At 33.4% G+C, this 18,615-nt stretch overlaps 1 protein-coding gene across 4 annotated transcripts in view; it reads right to left on the reverse strand.

Annotated features, from left to right (window-relative positions):
* Positions 1–1,751: 1,751 nt before the first annotated feature.
* Positions 1,752–18,615, reverse strand: part of LOC124356689 (protein croquemort-like) — a 32,262-nt gene continuing 15,398 nt past the window's right edge. The window contains exons 2-11 of one of the 4 annotated variants that reach the window (XM_046807836.1): positions 15,408–15,602; positions 12,460–12,620; positions 11,795–11,936; positions 10,753–10,956; positions 7,592–7,692; positions 6,249–6,362; positions 5,721–5,851; positions 4,566–4,711; positions 3,434–3,507; positions 1,752–2,026 (exon numbers count right to left, since the gene is read on the reverse strand). In XM_046807836.1, coding sequence (XP_046663792.1) covers positions 1,801–2,026; positions 3,434–3,507; positions 4,566–4,711; positions 5,721–5,851; positions 6,249–6,362; positions 7,592–7,692; positions 10,753–10,956; positions 11,795–11,936; positions 12,460–12,620; positions 15,408–15,572 — 1,464 coding nt within the window. In that variant the 5' untranslated portion in view covers positions 15,573–15,602 and the 3' untranslated portion in view covers positions 1,752–1,800. Of the gene's footprint in view, positions 2,027–3,433; positions 3,508–4,565; positions 4,712–5,720; positions 5,852–6,248; positions 6,363–7,591; positions 7,693–10,752; positions 10,957–11,794; positions 11,937–12,459; positions 12,621–15,407; positions 15,716–18,615 lie in introns of those variants that run through there. The other 3 variants (XM_046807835.1, XM_046807834.1, XM_046807837.1) reach the window with 3 other exon arrangements.

Here is an 18,615-nt window from a genome sequence, read left to right on the forward strand (position 1 = left end):
GTTTATTGGGATAAAGGTTATTTTGTAGTTGCTATATATTTGCTGTTTATCTCTTGTAAGTTGCACGACATTTCCTTTACATCGTGGAAACAATGATCTGCTGAATGACTAAATTCATCCTTATTCGAGGTTGAGACATGGAATGCAAAACCAGAGGCAGGGATAACTATCGTATTGGCTAACAAAGGGCAGAAATATACTCAAATTTGCCTTTTCAGACAGGCTTCCGATTATAAATTCTCTTCCGATACAGCGTTTGGGGGGTTCTTGGCACATTAGACAGGCGGCCATACAGCGGGATTGGAGTAACCAATCCAACCAATAGGTTTCAGCGGGAAAGATAAACACACACACACACACACACACACACACACACACACACACACACACACACACACACACACACACACACACACACACACACACACACACACACACACACACACACACACATATATATATATATATATATATATATATATATATATATATATATATATATATAAACTGTATGTTTAGATTTTACACAGGATAATATAAACTACAAAAGCAAAATTTAATTATATTCAAATATGTACTTTTACAATACCGGTACTGTTTTTGCAATTGTTAATTGTAACAAAGAAAATAATTAATAGTTTATGTTTGAGCGAAAAACTTAAGTTTCAACAATACGTCTTGGCTAGTGTGGCAAACACTGCCATAAGTTATTTAGGAAAATTCTGAATCGAATTCTATGCACCTCAAATTGCACTTTTAAAGTTACAAACACATTTTATGTATACTATATATAATCTCTCTCTTTCTCACGCTTCCTGCTATTTTTATGCAGCAGTGGCATATCACAGATTGATGTGACCCGTCACATCGTTCACAACACATGTACACATTTCAGTAAGTATTAAGATTGGTTGTTTCACCAAACGCTTGCAATACTTATCAATAGTTACAGTTGTAGTATATGGTTATAAAATAGATTTATCCTAATATGAATTTTTCCTCAATATTATATATTATCAAAGAGTATTAAACTTTAATTCAGCTAGGTTAAGAATGTCTTATTTCACTAGGTGAAATTAGCCTCTCTTAAAACCCGCTCTGACACTTAATGTGGGGTTCAAGAGCTCCCCAGCCAGGACACATTTTTCTTCTTTTTACAGCTAGGTCTTGGTAACTAATAATTTAGATACGGTTCCAAAAGTTCCCTAACTATAACACTTAAGCATAGACGAGCTACAAACACTTCTATCCGGCCTACTCTACACGATAGCCGCTCAACGACTCCGACACAACCTCCGCTCTCCGCTTAGTATCCTTGGCAGGAAACCTCCTACCAGAACCTATCCAGGAGAATTCTGGCTATCGTGTTCGTGGATACTGATAGATTACGCGCCAAATTCAAATCTATATTGCCACTTGCCGCAAGCTGACCCTACTTATCCCCCTCCTAGCTCTGTCCCTGACTGCAACCAGACAGACCATTTAAAAAGCTCCAGTGATTGCCAGGCAGCCTATACTTTGGATACGTGTCAACCAAAATGTAGAAAAAGTTGAGGATGTAACACATCAATTGGATTGCTGGAAAAATAGCATACACCTTAAAATAAAACTGTCCAACTAGCATCAGCAAAATTGAACCATTTGCATCACACAGAGTATCCAGTTATTATTTTATATTGAAGAATGTACACAATTGGGATGAACTTTGCAGTAAGGTTTATTCCCAGAAAAGATTGTCACCTATATTAATTTCAAAATTTAATTGTATAATGTTTACAAGAAATACACATTCTACAGTTCTCATTCAAGCAAGGAAACAGATTCTGAAGTGTCTTGACAGCGGAGAACTATCCCCAGGAGAAGCAGGATGGCTCCCACGCCTCCGCTGATCAAGAGGATACACCAGCCTCCCCACTTTGAGAAGGGGTAGAGAGGATGCATCAGAGCTGCCAAGTCAGGAGTCAGGATAGCATACTGATCCAACCAGTACATTGGCATATAGATTCTACTTAAGTTACTGAAAAAACTGACCACGACAAGAGTAGAATTAGTCCTTTATTCAACTTATGTTCGTTATTGAATTTAGTGTTACAACAACTAAGACACTCTTATTATGTTTAGTTAATAATACGTAAATAACAGTGTTATTGATATGTATTATGAAGATATTGTCAAGAAAGTGACAATCGATCTTTGGCAGACCATGTTAAAGTTTGAATCATCACAAACACGATATGGTGTTGATATTCTGGTGACACGTTCATGTTTTAATACGTGTTCATTTCATTTATGCTCACCAGTTGCGTAACTAAGGGAGGATGAGAGTGATAGAATCCCCTCAAAAGACATAAATATTAAAAAAAAAAATCATATTTATAACACCAATCCAACTTGCTTGAAATACAGCAGTTAAATATTACTCAACTGCTTATGAATTAGGCTTATGTAATTAAGTTTAGATTTATTCAGATTTATTCAGATTCATTCCATACCCCCAATGTGGTGTGCTCTTCAATCAGATTCATCCCCCAAAGCCAAGACTAGGTTACACCACTGATGCTCACTAATCCCTATCACACCTACGATTATTCTCTAGCGTTATAAACAGTTGTAATAAAGTATTCAACACAATGTTCGTATCTCTTGTAGTCTTGGTAGGCCACTGGCAAGGAATACACTAAAAGTTCAAAATACTATAAATGATTGTTAAAATTACATTATAACTGTAAAATATAATTTTAAAATGTGTAGAAAGGCCGTGGCGTGTTCTTTCCCCTGTCACACTTCAACTACAACTGTACTGGTGCTACTTGCAGTAATTACTCTACATTGTTTATTGGTTATTAAGTAAAACACTGTGCACATAACGTAGATATGGTGGGAAGGGTTGATCCAGTTTGAATGTTTAGGTTAGCTTCAGTATAGATCATGAGATATAGTATCTCATCAGTTCTGTGACAGCGCCAGATTCCAGATGCTGCACTAAGAGGAAGGTGAAATGGATTTAAACTCAACATTTGCATTGAATCAACCCTTCCTACCATTACTCTTCGCTATAAGTAGAAGTAATTATGTATATTGATGGATTTGATCTTCAAACGTAGCAAAATACTTGTAAATGAGTCTTGTATATTTGTCTTGAAGCAAATCGCATCTATACCTATACGTCAGGTTCCAGAAGCGGGAGGTGAAATGGAGCTACACTCAACATTTGGATTTAATCAACCCCTACGTTATGTGTAGAAAATTCGGTTGCTCTGTCATGCTTTGGGATTAAAGCATATCTAAAACATTGTAGTGCACTCAATTGTGCAGCTGGTGATAAAATGAGAATACCTCGATCTTCATCTAGATTACACTGGATAGCTGATGGGTAAACCAGACAGAGCTCTTATTCTTATATTCATAAAAAACGTATCTTATTAAAACTTACGTCATGTTTGGTATCGGTTCCATGAGCAAGTTTGTTTGTAACCTAACTCGTACAACCAGTGGCACAGACGTAAGCTGCAAAATTGCACTTAGGTTAGGGTTTTTAAGTTAATATAAAACAAATCATTATTTTAACATCTAATGAATATAATGGCATGGGATGTTATAATGAATCAAATCAAATATATATATATATATATATATATATATATATATATATATATATATATATATATATATATTGCAATAACATTGGTAAAAGCAAAATAATAAAAAAAAATTAACCAATAACAATTTAAACTTAATGTAAAAAAGTCTTCTATGGGGTATGAACAGTATTCTGTTAATTATTTTTAACATATCTTTTAAATGAATAAAGAGGAAGTTCTTTTATTTCTGTATGCAAAAAGTTAAAAAAAATCTAATACTGCTACCATAAAAACGTGAGTAAGACTAATTAATTTGAAGCGATTTCTGGTTTCATAGCTGTGTACTTTTGAATAATCCCTAATTCCCTGTCTATTCCTGTTCACAATGTCAAACACTGCAAGATATAAGTAGAAAAACTGTTGGAATTCTATGCTTTAAAAATAGTGGTGAACAGTGTTCATAATTCCTGGCTCCAGACATGATTCGTAAAGCTCTTTTCTGCAGCAAAAATACGTGTGAGATTTCATGAGTGGTGCCCCCATACAATAGTGCAGTAAGAACTATGGCTATGTACATGGGCATAATATAAACTCTTTGATTTAATATATTTTGGCATAATATTATTGATTTATAATATTCAATTATCAACATTGGGAATGCATTTTTTCATAAAAATACAATGTATATATTGTTTTTAACAGTTAATGAAATCACAGACTGTATTTGATTTGGAAATCACAGATTTGAAATGGAATGATCTACAAATAGGCATTCCTTAGGGCCATCAATAAAACTATTCTGTATGTTATTATTTAGCAACTTTCAATGTTCATTTGATGTAAATTAGTACATTTTAAGATCCAAGTACTAGAATTATACTTTAAAAAATGTTTGGATATACTTGGTATTCTTTTATTTGATTATTACAGATTTTAAAAGTTTTTATTTATATTGTTTGTACTCACTGGGCTATTTGTACTCACATTAGCAAGTGACATGAAGAACGAGTGTTTACTAGCGTTAGGTTCCAGTCCACTGATTGCCTCCAAGTAACTGGGATCTGCATGGAGGAAGTGGGGCAGGGAGACGAACAAGGGGGCTCGTTTACAGGCCGATATATCCCGCACACCTATAGACACAGCAACACCACTTCTCACTGGTTGGATATTTGTGGACTGCTTTATTATCTATAATCATACTTTTATATTTTATAACACTAAAACTAATATACACAGTATACCCAGCAGGGATCACTTCTGGCTGGTTTATACCTTCCAGTTGGACCCACCACTGGGAACAGCAAAAACCGATGTGTCACTTCAATCTGGACAACCTTATGGATGTCCAGGTGCAGCACATCACTAACCGCAAATGTCGAGATTCTGGGGTTCATGGGCAATTCGATAGTCTAGTCTACTGTGGGAGATGACTGTTGGAGTTGGTGGGTTTTGTTCCCTAACCTCAGAGGCTTTTGCTAGCCTCAACAAGAGTGTGCCACCCCCTGCCTACTTTGACTAGAGAGGCTGGTTCAGAGCTGGCCTCCCCTTCTTCCGGGGAGACATGAATTTGAGATGTAGTTCCCTAATTCTTCCTCATGGATCTCGACAGGAGGCGACCCCTACACTAACCTTACCCATCCTGAATATCCTGTCACTCCGGAAGCACTGCAAAGGTTCTTACAGGAAGTGCAATTTATAAGCTTCTTGTCCTAAGAGAACAAAACACAGTATATCTAACAGCTAAAGAAAGAACCCCTATAACTTCTAGATTCAAACATGACAATAATACATACTGTATAATAGCACTTATTTTAAGATATACTTGAATAATGAATTAATAAACGGAACAAAAGTTCACTGAGAAAATTTAAAAGTGATTTTAACCACAGAGTAACTTACAGCAAGGGTGACATATCTGCTTTATCACATGTTCATATTTTTGTACATTGGAGAGGATAAGTCGTATGCTCTCAAGTGGTAACAATGGTAACAATGAAGATATGAGTACCAATCAGAGTTTTATAACTTGATAAGGTCCATCATCTTAAACAGCAAAATTTCATAATTCAAATCCGGACTTAAAGCATTATAAATAAAGAGATAGAGTTAGAGATTAATGTAAGGAAATCAGTCATTTACCAGAAGCAGGACATGTTTGGCGAGGACAATAACAAGTCTCATTGTTGCTGAACATGGACTCGGTGGCTCGGTACTGGACCCCAGGTATGTTGTTTAGTTCCACAAGTTTTTCGTAATCAAGGGTGTATACTCTGGAACAGAATAACTTAATGCAATGTAGTGTATGTAGTTTGCAAATCTAACTTATTAAGCTAAGCCCATACTAACCTACAAATGTGGCATTGAAGAGTGTGAACTAGATCCATTTAATGTGGATAGATGCAACCAATTACCATTTATAAATCTAACTTATCAAACTAAGTCCATACTAAACCATAAATGTAGGTATTGAAGAGTTTTAACTGGATCTGTTGAAAGTAGATAGGTGCAACCACTTACCATATTTTGTAAATCTAACTTATAAAACTATGTCCAGACTAATTCACAAATGTCAGTATTGAAGAGTGGGAACTAGATCTGTTTGAATGGGGATAGGTGCAACCAGTTACCATTTCTAAATATAACTTATCAAACTAAGCCCATACTAACCCACAAATGTCAGTATTGAAGAGCGTGAACTGGGGCTGTTTGAATGTGGAGAGAGGCAACACATTACCAATCGTTGATTTGACCTGTCCACAATCTCCCGGGTAACAGCCTGTGCTAGAAACATCATTTTACAGTAGTGTAGGTACAATTTATTTAACATTTAGATTAAACTTAATTTTTTAACAAACTGATGGTATCAGTATCCATTTTATTTATTTCCAAATATAATGACTGTGTGTACCTCTTGTGGTACATTTATTAGTGATGTAAATAGGATGTCTATACTCCTAGGGCAACTTATTACAAACAGAAGTACTTGATGTTTATTATATATTCATACAGTTTGTTTAACAGTAAATCCTGATTTGATTTTTGATAAGTTGATAAATGAATTTTCTACATCAGCTGCTGTCAGCTTCACTTTATTTAACATAATACGTTTTTATTTGTTAAAATAAAGGGCAGTGGAACAAAATATGATGTCTGTTCATTGCCATTCATCTCACAACTATGCTCATCTCCCGGCATTTTTAACTATTGTACATCTAGTACTTTGTGAAATAAGAAAGTAAAGCAATGTATTGGTAGCTATTACTAATCAAACATGTTACTCACCGTATTTTAAAAAAAATTGTATACCAAGAGCTACACATGGGTTTGCACACAATTTCCTGATAAACAACAGGGATGTCATTTAAATGAAATAGCAAACACATTCCTGTGATAATTGGTGACCACTGGAATATACTTCAATCTCCTGATCCATTTTTTCTGCAGTTAGAAAGTGAAATAATTTTCATAAGTACAAACGAGATGTCAATACATTTCTCTACACCGTTCTAAGATATTTGATAGAATAGCTCCAATGATTTTAGTAGTGCCTGGTCCTTCCATTTTTGTTCCTTCAACTAATGTAGATATGCTTTCCTACAATGATAAAGGAAAAATAATTTTGAATATCCAAAAAATACACTAATTTGAGTTCATCACTGCTGCTATCTACAGTAAAAGCCAGATAGTACAACTGTCATATCTATTTGCAGCCCACTACAGCAGATGATGTTTCGTTCATGTAAATACAAAATTCTGGAATATGTATTTTATAATAATTTGTATTTTTGGATTAAAATATGTGTACACTTTTTTATGATATCCGAGCAAAATCCATGACCAATTTCACTTAAACATGCCCAATAGATTTTTTGTGGAGGAGTATCAAACATAAAAATATACAAACTTCTAAACAGTATACTTCACAAACTTTTGCATTTATAATATTAATTCGGTACGTTTTTGAAATTATTGAGTCCTTCAAACTATATTGTTAGCATATTAAATAATACCTTGTTTCATAGTTCCAACTAGTAAGTAGACCAAGCCTCTCGATGTCTTTCTGCCCAGTGTACATTGTGATCACTCCGTCAAATGTAGAAGACATATTACGCTAAAATATAATTTAAATGTTATTGTTTACAACCGATTTTATACTAAATAATTGTACTTAATGATATATTTTTATTTCAGTGTTAATGACCTAACTTAAAATATGTTCTACCTATACAAAACTTGATGGAACAAAAATAGACGTTGAAGACAGTTACATACAACACTGCTGAGCCTACCATATATCTACAGATGGAGGAATTTAGCTACGCGCGGAACCCAAATACAGTACTACCCTTTCAACAAATAAACGCTATCTGTGTGGCGGGTTGCATTTACGTGCTAGCCACTGAGATGAAGGCGCAATAATATTTTTAACATCAGTTTAAACTCACGATTTCAATTTGCCGATTAGCATCGACAAATAAGTTATTTTTTAAAACACGATAACAAGACTATAACAATTTAGTAAAAAAAAGTACATGTCCTTATTATTGCTATTATTTGAATTTCTATAATTATTTCATTTTTAATGAATTCAATAATATTTAGTTAATTAAAATACTGGAATAAATATAATTTTATAACAACAAATGTAATCTACAACGTTTTTCATTGGAGTTCTTTAATCCCATTACATTCTTATCGAGTCATCTAATTAAGTAACTGCTTTATGTCGTCGGCTTTTTTGTGTAGTAAAACTTGCCTTGCACTGATTACTAACCATCAATTTTTAAGCTCACCGTTTATTTCAGTCACACTCGTTGCTGGAGTAGTTCTTTGATAACCCTTCGATAATGGAATATTAACGGTTTGATGGTCTGTCTCTTCCTTCATAAATTTATAAACATTACTGTACTTTACCTTTGAATTTCGACTTTAACTCGTCAGCCAATATCAGTAAAAACAAAGCTCCAGCAACTACCACACACAGCACCGTCACAAAATTGTGCCTATTTAAGTATATACTTATTATTAAATCAAATTTCCAAATTTATGGTAACTATTACAAGGCAGCCAACTCTTTTGTATTTGTGTTTATCAATACTTTTTTAATGCATGTGGTTTAAATAATAAATTGATAACTACCAAAGTAGCAATATAATTAATAATTCTAATAATGCTACGATAATATTTAAATAATTACAAACGTTTGAATTTCTAACCAATTAAATTTTTTTAGCCTAATAGACAAAAAATACAACAATAACAACGATCAAAACAGTATGATCAATAATGTTATCTAAACAAAATTTTTCTAATTAAGGAAAATTTGTAGTCAAATTATTTATTGTAATTACAAATTAAATACATAATGGTATTTTATTCTGAAACTTAAGTAAAATTATTCATTTTGTAGCATGTGCAATGTTTTTAGAAATGAATGAAAAGTGATTGACTGGCGAAGGGTGCATTCTTCCCAATGCTCCACTTGTGAGCTCCACACAGTAGAGAAATGTGTGTGACACTACTACGATTAATTGGTTACCTGTTTCACAGCATATCTCAGCAGCTGGCAGACAAGAACACTATAGGCTACAGAATACTAAGTTAGTATGAGAATACGGTCACCTTGAAACAATACAAAAAGTTACTTGTTCCACAAAAACACATAGTTAGGTTGGATTCATGATTACAACAGAATACAGTAAACAGTAATAGTTGTTATTCTTTATACAGTTGTGTATTTCTATGAATGAATAATGATTGAATCTTGAATATTTAAGAAAAACAATTATTGTATAGTACACACAAGTAAAGTTTGTTTGAATTCATAGTAGAAATATATTACTTGCAAATGGTGGTATGTTTTCTTTATTGATGAAATATTAACATTGATTTTTATTGAAAAATCTGACACTGCTGTCTAAAAATGCTTGAACAATGCAGTACAGGTACATGTTACTTGTAACAAAACACAAGTTTGTTCAATCTTTCAGAAACATTTGCTTTCTAAAAACAATTTTTATTCAAATGAAGCAATAAATTCACAAAAACATCACTTAGGATGACAGTTGTAAAATAAATTGTGTTAAATATTTTAAGACACTCAGATAAAAGTTTAATAACACTTTAAACAACTAATTTTCTTACATATAAATAAGTTAACTTAGTTTTAATTTCCAAACAATTTTTCAGGAAGGCAATTTTTAGTCTCTTACTAATTTTGGTAGAGTAAAAAAATAAGAAAACTAAGAGAAACATAAGATTGAAGTTTAAATCTAACAATAAAACTGTTTACATGTAAAATGAAAAACCAGATTAAAACACGACTTTTTAACAATTTGGTGCTTTATGTATTTTAAGCTAAACCAACTAATTATAAACCACAAAATGCATTAAAAAAATAATTAAAATTAAATTAGACAGAAATAAAACATCTGACAAACATATAATTAAGATATGTACATAATATTTACATGTATCTGAGATACATACGTATCTGAAATACACATTAATTTTACTTAATTAGAAAACAGTACTAAACTTAATTCTATCACATTTTATTTCTAAAATTTTTTTTAACTACAATGCCAGCATCTTTTAGTACCATCCAAAACTATCATAGTCGGGAAAATCTGTACAATACTTTTGTAAGTCAGCGTTCTGCAAGAGAGTATAGCTGTAGCCATTAAAGATGAGATCTTTCTCACTCTTGGATACAATAAAACTACAATGCCAGTACCTGATAGTACCATCCGAATCTGTCATAGTCAGGGAAGTCTGGGAGATACTTTCGCAAGTCAGTGTTCTGCAAGAGAGCATCGCTGTAGCCATTAAAGATGAGATCTTTCTCACTCTTGGATACAATAAAACTACAATGCCAGTACCTGATAGTACCATCCGAATCTGTCATAGTCAGGGAAGTCTGGGAGATACTTTCGCAAGTCAGTGTTCTGCAAGAGAGCATCGCTGTAGCCATTAAAGATGAGATCTTTCTCACTCTTGGATACAATAAAACTACAATGCCAGTACCTGATAGTACCATCCGAATCTGTCATAGTCAGGGAAGTCTGGGAGATACTTTCGCAAGTCAGTGTTCTGCAAGAGAGCATCGCTGTAGCCATTAAAGATGAGATCTTTCTCACTCTTGGATACAATAAAACTACAATGCCAGTACCTGATAGTACCATCCGAATCTGTCATAGTCAGGGAAGTCTGGGAGATACTTTCGCAAGTCAGCGTTCTGCAAGAGAGCATCGCTGTAGCCATTAAAGATGAGATCTTCCACACTCTTGGAGACAATAAGACTCCCTTCCTTCTTGAATATGTTGTCCACAGATTCTGTAAGGTTTCCCAGATTGTGACATCTTGAGCCAAGAATCTGCAAATGGCTATGTTTGAGTCAGAATTGACCAAAGGTTGACTTAATATTGAAGAATGTATAGAGTGTTCCTCCATTTTCAACATTATCATAATTAGAGGAAATTAAACTTAATGTATCTATTACAGGGCTTTCCTTTTTATCACTTTTAACATTTTAGGTCATGAGGAATCAAGGGAGATGTGAGACAACTCAAAATCGTTAAATATGACACATAATCAAAATGAAGTAATTTTAAAGGCAAGAAATTTTAAATAAGACTATATAAGAAATTTTATATAATGATATCTGGAGCATTTTCAAAAAACACACAAACTCTTGCCATAAAAAGTTCTTAATGTTTGATATAAAGTGAAGAACACTATTTAAAAAAGCATGTCAAAAATGAAAATAAATTGAAGGTAGTAAATCCTTGCTTATTCTACAAGTTGTTTGTACAGTTAAAATACTTTGCATTGTAAATGATAAAACACAACAATTATCATAACTTATGTGTGTCTTACCAACTTCTTGTAAATCATTGTAAATATGTTAACTAAAAACATTCAAAGAATTTTTCATTCATCAATTTTAAAATGTGCTAATGATTTGGACAAATAAATTTACTGATAGCTGCCAATTTTTTGGGTCGAACTTTCTCAAATTCTTAACATTGTCACAATACTTACACCTGTTATTTCTACCTCAAGCCTTCCATGAAACCTCAATGTGTTCAACTAAACATTTAACGAGATTGAATAAAATTCAATCTCAGCATTACTACTTTATCTTCCATGTATTGCATTCTCAGAATGTATGTTGTAAGTTTTTCACATAGATGTACAGTCTACGGACATACCATGGCAACAGTGTTGAGGTTGGTAACAATGTCAGAAAGAGAGCCAGACGACATGTTTGGCATAAAATGCCACTCGTTGCGATTCAAGAATGTGATGGTGCTGTTGTCGTTCCACACTATGTTCCGCTTGGAGTGGTGCTCACTGTAACGAAGCAGATTCATGGTTATATTTCTAAACTGAAATGAACATTAACACATTAACATTGCTTCGTGATCTTAACAAATCTTAGTAACATTTCACTGCTGGCCTATACTGAATGATCTTGAGACTGTAATGAAGTTACACACCCTAAGGTGTCTGCCACAGTCAACGTCTGCAGATTCATAAAACAAACTTCTCTTGTGGACAGCTGCTGGATCCTCCCTAACTCAAATTATGAATATGCCACTGGATTTCATATCTACCATTTTTTAATAAAAGTTATATTCAGTTTTTATGAGTACATAGAAATTCTTGTTAATAGTGTGATCCATTTATATACAAAATAGAGATCAGATAACAGAGAGCTTTTGTTTACATAAAAATACTCATATGAGTTATATTTATCAAAATTTCTTTGTTCTGGTGATCACTCATCAGATTTCTAAAAAGAATCTTACAGAAATGGGAAAAGTACCTAAGATCATTTTTTCTACTTCAATTTAACATATAAAAAAGTATGTACCTGAAGACATAAGGTCCCATCTCAGTGAAAGCAGGTTTTTCAGGACCATGGAGGGATTGATCAGGGTTCGTCCAGTTGAAAAGAACAACGTTCATGTACATCGGCAGCGGGGTCTCCCTCCACATGTTGAACGTTATGGAATACGGTGATAGAGCGAATTGCTGTGCACCAAAGTAATAAAAAGTTTAATGGAGAATATAACTAAGAAAAGTTAACCGGTTTCCATAGCAGTGTTATAGTTAAACTTAGTATTTCCAAATAGTGAGTATAAACACAAAAAATGTTCTCTATAAAACTTATAAGGCTCTTTGTAATAAAACAGTTCACAGGAAAATCTATATTTTATATGAAAAACAATATATTTACATGAAAACTGAGTTTCCACAATCTTAAACTAAAAAAAAATTATAAACTTCTTTATACTTCGATAAATTACTATTCAGTTTGAGTGATAATACAAACACAGATTATCAAGGTCAAGTATTTTTAGTTTCTTAGAAGTAAGTAATTAGTTTATTTCACTGCAGAAAGTTATTAAGAAATAAGATTATGGTAATAGATTTGTTTTAGGTTTTTTTTTTGTTTTAAACAACCAAGGTGTAACGTTTCATACATTACTATGTCACTTGTTCATTTATAACTTCAAAAATTCTCATAATTCTTTTATGAAATAGTTTTTCAATGAAAAAAGGACAGAAATGGAAATAAATCCCATATTAAAACCTTAAATGCCAGTGTTTTATCATAGCATATTTATCTAAATCAATCAATTTAGTTAAACATTTCTCTTTTGATTCAATGTCTGTTAAAGTTTTTCATAATTTGACATTCCTTACATCATAATTATAAATGATTTATACCTAATTTTTGATTTTTTTAAAATTCACTTTTGATTTTTTTTAAATTCACTTTTGAATTTGCTAAATTCAAAACACCATGTAAACTGAAGCATGTTTTGGTGTTTCTATTTGCATCCAATGGAATTTGTCACTATATATTTTTATTTACTACCAATAGAGTTTTAGTTACTCTACATTTATTATTCCCTCACTGAGAATCCACCTGTACTTGTAGTCAGTACAGTTTGCATATTTTGCAATCTATGATTAATTGATATAATATTACTAAGAATCGTGAGTGATCAGCAATTATCATTAGTAAACCAATTGAACTTTTTCATGTGTGTATTCAACTCCCATTACTATTTTTTAGCATTTCATATATTTTACTAAAAAGTATTGGTTATTATGGCATAATTTTATTAGAAGATTAATACTGAAACTATTATCTAATTTTTATATGTTTAAAATAATTATGTTTTTTGTAGTGTTTTGAACACATGCTCTGCCTTCCATATTGAACTTAAAATACCAGGTGTTTATAAATGAATATCAGAGTTTTAACGTTTTGTAGTATTTATTATATAAAACTTAAATTATAATTAATACATGAAATTAAAGAGGAACTCAAACAATTATAACAACAAGCTTACAAGTTTTCAATGTGAGCTCCATTCGTAACACACCACACATCAAGTCAATAGCCCAGTTCTTTCCTAACTTGGAACAATGTGTCTTGAGTGATAGTTGCAATAGCTGCTTCAATGCTATTCATTGCCGGGTAGGTGACCTGATAGTGGAGACACATACACACAATCATTTATGAATCCCCAAAGGTATAAATTACACGGCGTAAGGTCGGGTGAACATGGAGGCCAAGCAAGCTCTGTCATTAGACCCTTGCAGCCAATCCAGCTGTCTGTACAGTGACGTTCAACCAATTGCGTACTGAGTTATGCCAGTGAGGCAGTGCACCATCTTGCTGCCGAATGAAGTTCTGTGGTTTATCTTCTTCCATTTGAGGAAGTAGACATAGTTCTAGAGCATCAAGTTAAGAAATGCAAGTTATCTTACAGTTCCTTTTCTAAAAACCTTTCCATAAACTTTCCGCCTAGACATGGCACAAAACAAAACATTTAATTTAGGAGAGTCTCACTGCAATTTTACCATCTCGTGAGAGTTTTCTGAGTCCTAGATACGCACATTGAGTGTTCACATGTTCACTGAGGTGAAATGTTGATTCATCATTGAAAACAACAAGATTCAGAAAATCTGCATTGTCATGTAACAAAATTTTGTTTGGAAAATTGGTACTTAAACCATAGTATACAGGTTTTAGAACCTGTAACAACTGCAAACGATAAGGGTGTAGATGTAAGCATTTCCATATGACTTCCCAAACAGTCATCACTGGAGTTGCTAATTCACGAATAACCTTCCGAAATGAATTCTGTGGGTTATACGTGAAAGTCTCTTTCATTCTCTCAACACTCTCTTGACTAACCGTTAGTCGTCCCACGTACTCTTCCCTTTGAAAAGGCAGCCAGTATCTTCAAACTGGTAATACCAACTACGGATGTTTTTATCACTTGGAGGATCAAAACTGAACTTTATATGTTGCACAGTTACTACAGATTTGGTCTTTACAAACTGCAGAACATAAAAAAACTTCTGTTTGCGAGTCACCATTTGTGCTACTATTGCTAATGGCTGGTGAAGGAAACATTGCGTCCGCATTTGAGTTGCTCTTTGATTTGATGTAGGAATTATAATTATAAGTTACATGTAAAAAAAACTATAAAGTGTTAACACCCTGATATTTATAATCTAATTTATAAACACCTGTATTTGTCTTTATTGTTTAACTTTAACCTGTCATATTAAGAATATTATTCTGGCTATATATCAAGGGTTTCATTTATTTATTACAGCAACACAAGGTTTAATTAAAAATAAGAATTTCAATTTTTCATACTGGGTATTTACAAATATTTACGTTCATCAGTATTACGTTATTGATACAATTTTATATTTGTACTACTCTCTGTTACAAAAATTCATATTTGCACCATGTAAACTCCATAAGCAACTTAGTAACTTTGGGCTCACCCAGCTGAGGAAGTAAAAGAAGATAGAGGACCATAAAGCAGCAACCACGATGGCAGGCAACAGACAGCAGCAACCACATCCACAAAGACAGAGCTTCTGTTTGTTGAGTGTCTGTTTGTAACCACAACAGTTCACCACTCGAGGGTGTTTCTTCTCAGGTGCCATAGCAGTTATTCCTTACAGCCCTGGACACTTCTGATAAGTTTAGAGACAACCAACACAACTGTCAGTGTTTAGAGACATTACAAAACTATATTTGCTACTTATTCATTAATAGTTTCTTCTACACTATGCTTTTATGGAAGCTTGAGTTCTAAAATCTGATAGAATTGAGAAAATACTTAATGTTCACAATTATTCTTTAACATCTCAGTATTAGAATCCATGCATATTGCTTTCTTTCAGGAAATATTTGAACACATGTAGGCAAATAACATTTTAACTACTTTAAAAAAAGGTTTTTAGACTTTGCATTGGTAATGAAATGTCAGTTGTCACATACACATCTTTAGGTACTTAAATGAGTGAAGGAGGAAGAGTATAAAGTATCTCTCCTTACGCTAAAGGGTGGGCAGTTCTCTTGGATCAGAGTAAGGAGGATATAAGACTGATATTAGGGATGTTGACAGGACATGGCCCCCTAAGGAAACATCTTATGAGAGTGGGCCTTAGCCAGACTGACGAATGTAGACTCTGTGGAGAAGAGGAGGAATCAGCAGAGCATTCCTTGAAGGTTAGATTGTCCTGCCATCTTAGAAATTCGGAAAAGATTCCTGGGAGCATATCTCCTTAGCCCCAAGGATATCAGAGGACGGAAGCCCTCAAATCTGATAGGCTTCTGCAAAAACTTCGAACTTTGACTCAAAAATAAAATTATTTTGTTTCTAAGCCCACCAAATCTTACTTTAAAATATTATTAAAAATGAGGCTTAGTACCAAATGTTGCTAAATCCGACCAGAGTTATGTCATATTTGGTTTCAAATTCTGCTGCATCCAACTCAGCCAAGGAGAGAGGTCAGGTAAAACATATGACCTTCTATAATGGTTTGGTGTTACTTAATTTTCATTCTTCATTTAGTTAGCAAAGTGAGCTGATTAAAAGATATAATGTGACATATTTTTAACTTTAAAGCTTTTGATAATGGAAGATGCTGTTAGAACAAATCTTATTTCATGCTCGAAGAAACTTGCACATACGAAAACCTCTAAGAAACAGGAATGGACATGTAAAATAAGAGAATTTCATAATGAAAGTTCTTTTCCTCTTCTTAGGTGTTGAAATCACATGTAAAATAAGACAGATAAATTTAAATTTAAGAATAAAAGATGTTTATAAAATAAAGACATGTTTTAACATCTTTTGTTGATGAATTCGGGGACTTGGACAAAAAAAATTATTTTTTAACATTTATTTTTTTATTTTTTTTTATTGTAGTTTGACATTTTCGGAATACAATGATATTAATATTATCACTCACAAACATTTCTAAATGCTTCAAATAAATTTTTGAAGTTGCCTCTGCAACGCCATTGACGGCTGTATCCAGTGTTGAACTTTCTTATAGTGCTGATTTTACTGATTTATTATTTACTTACTCTTAGGTTTTGTTTCTCTATGACCTTAGCAGTTTTGACAGATGTCTGCTTGTTTTGTTATTGTCAATTGTTTGTAACCTAGCAACTTTGTTGTTCTGACAATATTTTGTTATTATTGGAAGTTGACTCAGTGTTTATAGACTTTTATTTCAAAGTGATCTTAGATAATAATATAATGACTAGACCTAAAGGAATCTTTAAAAAACGTACCAATAAAGGTAATAGGTTTTATAAAAGGTTACCTTCAGTTTCACCAGATGAAGACTCAACAGTTAGGCCTTGGCCTACTACTCCAAAAGTTGTAGTGCCACCCAGTTCTTCTGAGAAGAAATTAGGTAGTAGTGATGACCAAGGAAAGTCGAGTGAAGAAAAGAAGGAGAGCTCTTGGAGAGGAAGAGGAGAATGATGAACATTATGTTCCTGGAGGGTTTTAGAGCTCAAGTATGGTGAAAAATATACTTTTTATCTAAATTTTTTTGTTTTTTGCGTTTTCCCGAAAATTTTGATTTTTCACACAAATGACCCGTTTTCTCTGAAAGTACTAAAGATAACAAGCTGAAATTTTTACAGGATGTTTAGTACTTATCTATGATGCTACTGATCTACAAAGAAACAATTATAACAAGTATTGACTTATTAGGCCTCATTTTACTGAAAAATAGTCGGTACTTTGGGTACTTTGGGATTATACCGACCACACTAGTATGAAGAACACAAAAATAGAAATTTATAGAAACAAACATGATAGAACGAAAAAACAACTCTTCAATTACAAAATTACAAACTTACAAGCATTTCCAGGTATTGTGATCGGTATTGTTGTCGCTGTTATCTTATCTTTCTCGAGAATCCTGATTACGGCAGGCCGCGCGGCATCACGTGATTTGCACGGTACATAATTGCCTTTCCATTACAATTCAATTTATATTTCTGATTAGCCCCTCTAGAATTTGATATTTTACTGATAGGTACTATCTCGAGGGATGTTTTTCTTTCATCGACATCAGCGCGGGGCAGCACCGAAGGTGCTGCCAAGGCCCGCGCTGATGGCCGGAGGCACTCGCATTTTGGGTGGCGGAATGTGATCAAGAATAAAAACAAGTTTTTAGTGTTTTTTTAATAAAGAGTTTAGTTTGGTAAATGATTGTTTTTGTTGAATTTTTGTGTTTGGAGAAATGTAGAGGTAAAACACGGAAGTACAACAAAGCGATGCACCAGCTGAACGGGCGGCGAGACTGCAATCACGTTATCTACTAGACGCTCGACTTTGACCTCTGTCTGAGGATGGGGAGGGGTTTGCGATAAGACAATTCCTGTTTTATATTGACGAAATATTGTTCTACGCTAATCTAGTAATCAGTAGAAACGAAATGTGAAATAACGATTCATGTCTGGGTGTGGTCGGTATAATCCCAAAGTACCAAATAGTCTATATTTCAGGGTTATTTTGAACTCGCTAGATAAAAAAAATCATAACTTGGCCAAACAGAGTTATAAGTTCATAAAAATAGATCAGTAGCTTTGTATAGGACCACATAGTAAGTGATAAAAATATCAGGTTGGTATCTTTATTACTTTCTAAGATAATGGGACACAAAAGTACCTAATTTA

Source organism: Homalodisca vitripennis, chromosome 3 (genome assembly GCF_021130785.1).
Source record: "Homalodisca vitripennis isolate AUS2020 chromosome 3, UT_GWSS_2.1, whole genome shotgun sequence".
Lineage (NCBI taxonomy): Eukaryota > Metazoa > Arthropoda > Insecta > Hemiptera > Cicadellidae > Homalodisca > Homalodisca vitripennis.